Source organism: Lathyrus oleraceus, chromosome 3, assembly GCF_024323335.1.
Source record: "Lathyrus oleraceus cultivar Zhongwan6 chromosome 3, CAAS_Psat_ZW6_1.0, whole genome shotgun sequence".
NCBI lineage: Eukaryota > Viridiplantae > Streptophyta > Magnoliopsida > Fabales > Fabaceae > Lathyrus > Lathyrus oleraceus.
In genome coordinates this window covers 367283264-367294307 of record NC_066581.1, presented here as the reverse complement: position 1 = coordinate 367294307, position 11044 = coordinate 367283264, and the positions used below count along the sequence as shown (strand labels likewise).

General features: G+C 35.0%; 1 protein-coding gene across 1 annotated transcript; it reads left to right on the top strand.

Annotated features, from left to right (window-relative positions):
- Window positions 1-9643: 9643 nt before the first annotated feature.
- On the top strand, window positions 9644-10296 carry LOC127127747 (stress-induced protein KIN2). Its single transcript, XM_051057019.1, has 3 exons — window positions 9644-9745; window positions 9848-9916; window positions 10039-10296. Exons 1-3 carry the CDS (start codon window positions 9689-9691, stop codon window positions 10111-10113), a joined length of 201 nt encoding a protein of 66 aa, XP_050912976.1. The 5' UTR covers window positions 9644-9688; the 3' UTR covers window positions 10114-10296.
- Window positions 10297-11044: the final 748 nt, after the last annotated feature.

The window sequence follows — 11044 nt, the reverse complement described above, 5'->3', positions numbered from 1 at the left end:
ATTTCATCACCATGGCCTTTCTCTATGTGGGGAATCAACATGATTGGCATGATAGAGCCGAAAGCGTCCAACGGTCACAGGTTTATTCTCGTAGCAATTGATTACTTCACCAAGTGGGTTGAACCGGTGTCATATGCAAACGTGACCAGGAAGGTGGTTGTGAAGTTTATCAAGAATCAACTCATATGCCGTTATGGTGTGCCAGATAAGATCATTACTGATAATGGTTCTAACTTGAACAACAAAATGATGAAAGAGCTGTGTAGCGAGTTCAAGATTGCACATCATAATTCTTCCCCTTATAGACCCAAGATGAATGGGGCTGTTGAAGCTGCTAATAAGAACATCATGAAGATTATCCAGAAGATGGTTTTTACATACAAAGATTGGCATGAGATGCTGCCATTTTCTTTGCATGGATACCGTACATTTGTCCGCACTTCAACAGGGGCAACCCCTTTCTCCCTTGTAAATGGCATGGAGGTTGCGCTCCCAGTAGAGGTGGAGATCCCATCAATGAGAGTCTTGATGGAAGCCAAGTTGACTGAGGCTGAATGGGTTCAGAGTCGTTACGACCAACTGAATCTGATAGAAGAGAAGAGATTGACTACCATGTGCCATGGTCAGTTATATCAGTAGAGGATGAAGAAAGCCTTTGATAAGAAGGTCAAACCTCGTGTGTTCCGAGAAGGTGACCCCGTGATCAAGAAAGTCTTATCTTTCGCGCCCGATTCCAAGGGCAAGTGGACTCCAAACTATGAAGGTCCCTACATTGTTAAGAGAGCCTTTTCAGGCGGTGCTTTGATACTTACAACTATGGATGGGGAGGATTTCACTCGTCCTGTGAATTAAGATGCAATCAAGAAATACTTCACCTAAAATAAAAACATAATAGCTCGCTAAGTTGAAAACCCGAAAGGGCGACTTAGGCAAAAATGAGCGTCTCGGTGGATTGAAAACCCGAAAGGGCGATCCAAGAAAAAATTAGAGACATAAAAAATAAATATATATCCCGCTAGATTGAGTACCTCACCCTGGGGCAATCTAGGCAAAAATTAGGGATTTGGCAAGTAACTGCATCCTGACAAGACTTTGTTCTACAACCGTCTTCTGTCAAGAAGTTTCGCTCAGTCATCGTCAACTGAAGCTTCAAATACATTGGATTCAGAGTTGGTGGAGAAACGGTCATTATGTTCAATGTAGCCCTTTTCCAATATAAATCACCAATTTCAAATTTGTAAAGATCCACGGAGTCTTGCCATTTGCAGACTACCATTCCATCAAATAAATTTGAGCCTTTATCCAATTCTTTGCACTCTTATTTGTTTCTATTCAACAAATGTTTTGCATGTTTTAATTGATAAATATCTTTGTTTTAAACAAATAAATTTTCATAAATTATTTTTTAACAAAGTGAACATTCACAATGACAAAAAGGATAATTGGGACATCTTCAGTGCTCTCCCAAGGATAGTATGATCTCCAAAAGGGTAAGACATTTCTTCATATTCCCAGCATGCATGTATCCTCTTCATTTATCTTTCAGGATGTCTCCTCCGTGAGCACAGAAGAAAGTTGTACATCCCACCAAATCCCCAAAGAGTTTGAAGTTTTGGGTGTGGCCTCAATCTTCTAATTCCCACCTGAGAGTCTGAGACGAGCATTTGTGTTATCAATTATATAGTTGTCATCCTTGGGTTTGGATAGACCTAAAATCCCTTATAAATTGATAAATTGATATGCTATGAGCAGGAAATCCCTGGCATGAGAGGAATTCTCAATATTGGATTTGTAGCTTCTCCCCTGTGGACTTGTCTACATTAATCTCCAGCAATCGGCAGTTTGTTCATCCTCAGCAGGGTTGGTCCCACTTTAGTACCCGGTCCAGTTATCAGCAATGCTTCCCTAGTGGAATTGTCTGATCAAAGCCCGTTTATTGATTCCTCCTGAGCAGAGTGGGTGTTGAAAATATTTATCTTTCCATCCCCAGCGGAGTGATTGGTTCTCCTCTCCCTGTAGAGATCTTTGTTTCCTGATATCTGTTGCCCCATCAGATTGGATGTCCTCCAGTGGGCCTGGCTTTCTCTCTTGAGATGTAGTACCGGATGTCTGTCCATTGATTCTTGGACCTGTTTGTGTTAGATATGTTTGTTTGTCAGCATTAATCATACATAAACCATGCATATACATGCATAATCATAACATTTAGATATTCATGTTGCATTCTTTGCCATATATCTTTGTTTGCTGTCTCCTGCTATTTGGTGATACATCTTTCCCCAAACAGATGTTTGTGTCTGATCTCTCCATTCAGAGTCAGCCCCATAGGCAGAAAGTATCTATCCTTTCTTCCACATTCCCCACTGAGTTATGTCCTCGTGGATGATTGTTATTTCAGTTTCCTCCCAAAACATGTATTGGGATGGAATTACTCCCCTGAGTTATATCCTCATTGGTTTGAGTCCTTGTTTCGTTGTGTCTCTCTAGTTTGTTCCTAGATTGACTACTCTTGTTATTTCCCCTGCATTTCCCCGCAGTCTAGATGAATAATTGCTCAGTAACCAATAATTGTCCATCTTTTCCCCGGCGGAGTTGTGTGGCCTTCTACCTGGTAACCGGTAGTTGTAAGTCCTATCTTTGTGGTTTTATACCCTCATGCCGATAGTTGTAAACCCCAGTTTTATCCCCTTGCAGAGTTAACCCTTGATTTTGTTCATCCTAACTGATAACGGTTACCCTCTTCTGTGGTTTTCTATCCAGTAACTGGTGGATGTAATCCCCTTTGTGTTGGTTATCTTTATCCAATATTCGGTATTGATATTCCTTCAGTTTGAGTATATTTCCCAGTAGTTGGTGATATATCTCCCGGATCATTGCTTTCGTCAATGTATCCCCAGCGAGTCATCTTTCATTTACCCTTTTGTTTGGTAATGATTGTTTCTCCCCTTGATTCGATCATCATTTTATACCCAGTAGCCAGTATCCCGGTGTCCTTTTCTTTTCGGTCGATTTATCCTTTATTAACCTAGTAACCAGTTGTGGATAATCTTCCATGTGAGTATGTTATCTACGTTCTGACGGTAATAGATAATATATCTCATGCACTCTTCAATCGAAGTCTTTTGCTTCCCTAGTCGAGTAAGACTCGTATTTCCTTACAGAATCGAGTGTCCATCCTGTAATCAGGTTTGCTTTTCAGCCCTCCTTTTGGATGATGAGTGTTTTGGGAATATTAACCAATTTGCGCTTGGTTGGTCAGCTATTATATGCCCAGTAACCGGTATCCCTGGTGTTCCTTCCTTTCTGCTCCCTATTATGACTTTTCATCCCCTGTGGAGTCAGATTTTCCTGAGTTGAAATTTACCTCCTTAGGTCTTCCTCAGATGTTTTGGATGGATGATATCTCTCACCCTTATACCGGTCTTAGATGTTCATTCTCCCCGAGCATGTTGTTCTCCCACCCTTATACCGGTGTTTTGGTCACATGTCTCCTTGAGCATATTACCCAGTAACCGGTAATACCTCATTTGTTGTTTCCTCATCTGAGTCCTTTGTGGACATTCTTAGCTTGGATCCCTTTGGTGGATTTTTCCCCCATCTGAGTCCGGCTTTTTATCCGAGGTATCCTTTATGGATAGTTTTGCTGTATTGGCATATTCCCCAATACATGCATCTTTGCGTCAGCTCGAGTCCTTCCATTGATTTATTTTCATGGAATCTCTCTCGTGTCTCTCAGCGAGTTTTAAGTCGTGACCTGCTCACGCATTTTTATTCCCTTTACTCCCCAGTGAGTTCCCAGAGTCTCTGTCCCATTTATGAATGTATTGCTCATGTGGGTTTTCAGTTTCTCCTGATTTCTTTTTCCTTTGTGGACACATATCCCCACAGAGTGTTACCTTTTGCATACATACATTTGCATCATGAGGTCTCTTAGGGACCAAAATTAGTCTCTTTGTTATTATTTAAGCCCATTCTACCTCGTCGAGACGAAGATTTTAACCTTCACTTCTCCGGCTAGAATGACCTTAAATAGGGGCACCTATAAGACCCTAATTTTGACCCTAAGATCCCTCATGGCATCATAACATTTGCATTTGCATCTTGCCTCAAGGATCATAGCATCCAGGCTCCTTACCTTTGGGAGGAACACTTGTGAGTTGGTTTGAGATCACCAAGCATGCTTGAATTGTATATTATTTCTTTTCTTATTTTGTTTACTAACCAAAAGCACAAAAATATGTCACTGACATCTTTTGTTTGTAGCTTGAGCAGTCACAAGATTCAAGGCTTATAGAAGCCCTTATGCTCATTAATATGTCTAGGAGAATATGAAAGCAAGCATGGCAATGGTTCCCAAAGCTCTCATCCATAAAATCTGCCCCCCAAGTATCTCAATTCATCATTTTGATCAAATCAAACCAAAGGGCTTGAGGCTTGTTTCCCAAGGAAACCCTAATTCATCTGTGCATCAACTGTGCCTTTCTCATGAAGCAACCTCAACCCATGATCAAATACAATCAAGGGAAGTTCTTTAATTCATCATTTCATGCATATTTGAGCTTATTTAAGTGCCCTCAATCATCAATTCATCAATATTTGAGGCATGGACTTGAGAAGTTGATCAGTCAATTCATCTGACTATTTTGAAGTACACTGAGACCTAACTTTTGATATGTTTGTCAAATGGAGATGATCCCAAGATACAAAATGTTCTTAAGAACCATATGAAAAACTTTCATTTTCATCAAAAATTTATTTGAAGCTTGGAAGATCATCATCCATTTCAAGACATTATAGGTCATTTTGACTAAAACCCTAATTTTAGGTCAACTTCCCAAGGACATAACTCATTCATTTTTCATGATTTTGATGTGGGATCAAATGAATTGGAAACTTTAATATGTTTAATCCAATTGTTATGTTGAACAAATTTTCAAAATCCTAAAATAAATACATGTGATAATGCAAAACATTATAGGTCACTTTGGACCAAAGGCATTGAAATGTGAAAAAGTCCAACTTCAAGTGCCCATAACTTCTTCATACAAAATACAAATGATGCAAAATTTAAGTTCAAATTGATTGTCTTGAATCTATCTACAACTTTTATGTTGAAGGTTTTATCATTTGGAGCTTGCATCACTAAAACAGAAGGGGTTGAAGTTTGGCCATTTTTGAAATTTTCACATGTACATGTTTTGCACCCTACACTTCATGATCAATTTTCACCAAGTTCCCATTTCCAAATGAAGTTTTGGTCAACATGACAATTGATCCTCATGCCAAAAGATTTCCAACCATTACCTATAAGGTTATGTTTCACTTTTGGAAATACCATTTTCGAAGGGATGAACAATTTGATGCATTTTTGGAAACTCATTAAAAACACATTGCATGAGCTCAGTACATTACTTTTGCACGTCCATTTTGATTCTATTTGGTATCAGCTTGCAATTCTAAGTGGAATTGGGCCTCCATGCGTCTGCACAGGCCCATGCATGGAGGCTCTTTCCATCCATGCACATGCAATGCTCATGTATTCAACCATCATTTGCTATAAATAAGTGCTCAATGCTTCACATTTATACAACCTAAGGGCACTTGTTATGCTCACGAATCACTCCATAACCATACTCAAAGGAACTTTCTCTTTCTTTCAAAAATTTCATATCTAAATTTCAATTTCCTTGATTGATTTCTAGATCTATAGTTCCTAAGCCTTGCTCACCTTGATCCTAAGACTACACTGCAAGCAAAAGCATCAAGGAATCATGCTCTCAAGCTCTTCATTTCAAAGGTTTACATCAGAACTTATTTTCTTCGAATCTCTTTGTGTATAGCTCCTTTCTTGCATTTGTTGGGTTGTCTCAAGTCCTCTCAATAGAGGCAATTATTTTGTGCTTTGAATTTTTAAATTATATCAAGTTTCAGTTGAACACCACAAAATTCAAGCTCTAATTCCTCTCTCCTTGGAAGCCTAGAGTAGAATTGGTTGGCACAGGGGTGATTTACATCACCCCAGCTTTCATTTGATACCTGGATCGCCTCATTTGGTGAAGTTTTGATCTCTGCAACTTTTGGCCGGCGCCGGAAGTCTTGCCGGAGAAGACGGTGGTGTACACCACCGTCTGGTTGCCAGATGGAATCATGACCACACGATTTCGTTTCTAGATTAGATCTGAGTCACTCCATGTTATGATTTTATTAATGGCAAGGTGTTATGCATTGACTTGGGAGTATGATGGACGTGCGCTCAGGACCCGTCTGATGCGCCAGCTCAATCAATGAGCTCTTGATCCAACGCCTCATAATTTTTCTCATTTTTAATTTCTGATTTCAATTTTCATTTTATTTCTTTAATTCCATTTCATTTCAAAAAATCATATCTCCTTCATTATTGGTCCAAAAAATGTGAGACCAATTGCATTTTTCTTCTTTTAATTTCTAGTTTCTAAAAATGATTTTTAATATTTTTTATTTTTATATTTGATATTTTTTATGAATTTTCTCTTTTCTGGTTATTTTTAATTCATTTTAAATAGTTTTTTATATTCAAAAAATACAAAAATATTTTTCCAACCTCTTTGAATGATGATAGATCTATGAAAAATATTCTCATCAATTTATTAATTGATTTGAGATTTATTTGAGATTTTAATTCAATTAGGTTATTTTTTATGTATTTTAATTGATTAAAAATAGTTTCTGACTTCTAAAAATGCTGAAATTTTTTGTCAAACTTTGTTTGACCTTGTTGAACTTAGGATAATTCACTTGGACTTTTGAAAGTTGATTTGAAGTGAATTTGAAGTTTGACATTTCTTTATTATTTTAATTCAAGTATTATTTTAATTTTGAAAATTATCAAAAATATTTTATTTGTTTCTTGACTTCTAATTTTCATTTTGCTTCTGTTTACTAATGTTTGACCTTGATTTCATATATCTTTGGCCAATGTATGTTGGTTACCTCATTTGATTTCCATTAATGCACTTTATTCTTCTTCTTCTTCTTCTTCTTCTTCTTCTTCTTCTTTTTCTTTTTTGATCAATGAGTTAAAGATTGGTGGTTAGCCTTGATACATGGGAGGTTTAACCTTCCTTGATTGAAATCTAATTCAACTTGATCATAGATCAAGTGAATGACTTTGCATTAAGGATAGGTTGCTTCCTAATCAAGCAAAGAACCTAAATCAATACAAGATCATTTCTCTTCTTCTTTTGGCATGGCAAGTTGTAGGAGCTTGATTCACTAATCAAGATCTCTAACTTGTGTTGTTGCCCATATTTTTATTGACCGGCCTCAGATAGGTGTGACTACTACATTAGTCCACTTACGATTGCTTAACATAGCGCTAAATTGCCTTATGGCCCACTAACACTAATACTAACCATTAACCATTAACATTTAATTCTTGCACTTTACATTTATGCAATTTATTATTCTTGTACATATTATTCATTTGCTTTTTCCCTTTGCTCATTTGAGCACATGTTTATGTTAATGTAATTTGTCTTTTGCTCACTTGAGCACATAATTGTGTATATACTATTGTGCTTGTGTTTTATTTTGATTGTTGTGAACCAATTGCAAATGGACAAAAGGACTTAGACTTTAGGACATTCCCTATGCAAAAATGGAGTCAAAGAGAAACTAGGCCTTAGGCCTTTAGAATGCTATAGAAGTCAAAGAGTAACTAGGCCTCTTGCCTTTAGAATGCTTAATGTTGAAGTGGAATTGAAAGGACCTATTCTCTAAACTCCTTCTTGTCCATTCTTTGTTTGTTTTAATAGAACTTTTTGATGTGTGTGTTCTTGTGCTAGGGATTCCAATTTGAGCCTAAGTGAAGAACCATTTTCATGAGCTTCTAAAGTGAGAGATCTAAGAGCCATTGGAAGATTCCTAAGAGCTTTGCTTGATTGATTGATTGCTTGAGTATACACTTATTTGCTTGCTTATTCTAAAGGATGGGAGCTACTTGGATCATCAATATGATCTCAAGAAGGGAACTTCATTTGTGGTCTTATTTCTTCTCCTTCATCCCTTGTATGATTAGGACTTAGTTATTCTTCTTCTTCCCTCCACTCTAACCCTAGCCAAAACTTTTGTGCAAACATTAATACTCCTTTTCAAACATTAGAAACCTAAGAATTATGCTTTTGGCTTTCAAATTTTCTTTTCATAACACTTATTTTGAATTGAATCTTTAAGTTAACTTTGACCATATTTTGTAAATACTTTTCATTGGTAAATATAACTCATTCAAATGTTTTTTTTGTGTGGTTTCAATGACCACTTTTTATCAGAAACGTTTCATAACCTTTAGCTATTAGGTTTGAGTTTTCCTTGAGGTAGATGTAATACTCACCTATATCCTTAGTGATGGACAATGAGTCTTCTATGCTTATTATAGGGTTAACCCCTCACTAGCATGTTGAAATTATCCTCACATGGTGGATTTGTGGTTTTAGGTTGAGTTTTCTCCCTTGGATAACAAAAGACCTTAAGGCTTTTGGACTAATCAATTCACCAACTTGTTTTGAGATTTTTACCCCGAACTACGAGGTTTTGATCCTAATCTTTTTTAAGATGGTACGTAGGCAATGGGTTTATCCATTCAAACACAAAATTGTAAATAACTTGTATATTCTCTTCTCACCTCCTCAATCATGTTTGCACAAACAAATTTTCACAAAAATACCAACCTTACAACAAGTGTGAAAAGGGCTCCCTAGGAGTACCTAGGATATTTTGGGTGCTTAAAACCTTCCCATTGCATAACCAACCCCCTTACCCCGATCTCTGACATTTTTATTAGTTTTTGACTCGATAAAACTTCTCGGTTTTTGTTCGCTTTCTAACCTTTCCTTTGGATAAATAGAAGTGCGGTGGCGACTCGACTTGTATGGTTTACTTTTGATTTAGTCAATAAATCTAAAGGTGACGAATACCCCGCTACAGATGTCATCATCAAAGGTGATCAATAAACCTTAACTCTTCGGCTTTATTCCAAGAAATAGCTTGAAGAAACTATCTTATGCATCTTTGACCGCGTGAAATATTTTCTTATTTTAGAGTCAAATTGAGTATTCATAAGTTATCATCAAAGATGAGTTTTCATCATCAAAACCATTATAGACATGGCTTTCTTAGATTTGATTACTTCTTCATTAAACCTACAAGCACATACTTCCATATTCTTCAAATTATTACATGTGGTAATATTGACCACAATGCCATCAAACTGATCAATTGTTACATCATGGTCCATATAGGATTGCTCTAGGACCTTCTGCAAAGATTGTTCAAAATAGAATATATAGAAATATTAAACCTAATTCAAAATAAATTTATATTATAATTAATTTGACAAATTTAAAATTCATTACTCTTACATTCTTACTTTATTTTTAACACATTAAAATATTGGATAGTAATGTACTTTCTATTTTTAGTAGGATGATTTTAACAAGTCAATTTAAAAAAAAAGTTTTAGAAAATTTCCTAGTCTTAAGCCCAAATTAAAGCATCTTCAATAAATGGTACAAATAATTACATGTGTCATTCTCCTCACAAATATGAAAAACTATATATACACCACACAATTATGAATTAAATTCATCAAGAAAAGTTGTATTTTTTTTTTAGTTACCCATTCCCTTTCAAAATCCTAAAAGAAAAATTAAAGATGAATCAATCACAAAATATAAGTCATCAAGTAGGACAAGCCACTGGACAAGCTCAGGTTATTTATTAGTGCTAACATTAATTAATTGTATTAACTTTATTTACTATGTTTAAAACTATTGTAGCATAATTATTTAATATAAAGTTGTTGTTAATTTAGGAGAAAGGAAGCAATATGATGGATAAGGCAAGCAATGCTGCTCAATCGGCTAAAGAATCTTGCCAAGAGGTTTGAACAATTATATAAACAATTTAATTAAAATGATTGAATGTTTAACTGAATAATTTAGAGTGAGTCTAATTCAATTATATAAAATTTTGGTGATTGATGAGAATGTTTTATTGTTGTAGGCTGGTCAACAAATGAAGGAAAAATCACAAGAGGCTGTAGATGCCTTAAAGAACACACATAATGCTCAAAAATGAATATGTATAATGGAGTGCTCTCTTAACAATCTATTTGCACCCTTTGATTTCTATTTTTTATTTTAAAACTTTATGCATTGAATTGTTATCTATTTTTATTAATTCTGAATTGTTTTATTGTAAGATTTCTGGTATATACCAGCAACTTAAATTAAGAGAGACTACACTTTTATTCTAAAATTTGGCATAATATATTTTTATTGTTTAGATTGTATGACTGTTGTTTTTCCTTCATTATATTGCGATTATTATCAATTATTGATGGTGTTTAAGCATGATGTTTCTGACATATAAACAATTGCATATTGTTACTTTTCTTCTATATTCAGTAATTAAAATTCAAAAAAAAAAAAGTATTAAAGCTTTACAAAAAGTATTGTAACCTACATCACATATGATAATAGCTATTATTTTTTCTCTTTTTAATATTGTTAGAATGTGATATTGTCAACCTTATATAAATGCTACCAATTTTAAAGAAAACGATATGAAGTTTATAGTCTTCTTAAGTGATTATTAAACTTTAAAAATAAGTAACACTAAATTCTCACTACAAGAAAATTTACAATTAGCTACCAAAATTTACTACAAATTATTTTTATAGTTAATCTCAATTTAAAAGACAACCATTTAACTCTAATTACATAAATAAAAATAAAAAAGATTAAATAGTCTATACCCTTTTAAAAAAACCACGTAAAATATATTATTCTCTTTTAAAAAATTATTTTTTAACAAAAAATAAAACTCTTGTTTTTAACGTAAAACCCTTTTTTATCAATTATTTTTTCTCCATTTAAAATCACATTTCATTCACATATCATAAATCAATTTTTTCTTCATCGAAATCACTTTTCCTCCATCGATCGAAATCACTTTTCCTCCATCGAAATCATTGTTTCTAAGATCAAAATCACTACTCACTACGCCA

What these genes read in the sequence shown, in the direction of transcription:
- LOC127127747 (XM_051057019.1), top strand. Translation starts at nt 9,689, where the DNA reads ATGAATCAATCACAAAATATAAGTCATCAAGTAGGACAAGCCACTGGA. An exon ending in AAGCCACTGGACAAGCTCAG is followed by an intron (nt 9,746 to 9,847) that starts GTTATTTATTAG and finishes TTGTTAATTTAG; the next exon opens with GAGAAAGGAAGCAATATGAT. An exon ending in CTAAAGAATCTTGCCAAGAG is followed by an intron (nt 9,917 to 10,038) that starts GTTTGAACAATT and finishes TTATTGTTGTAG; the next exon opens with GCTGGTCAACAAATGAAGGA.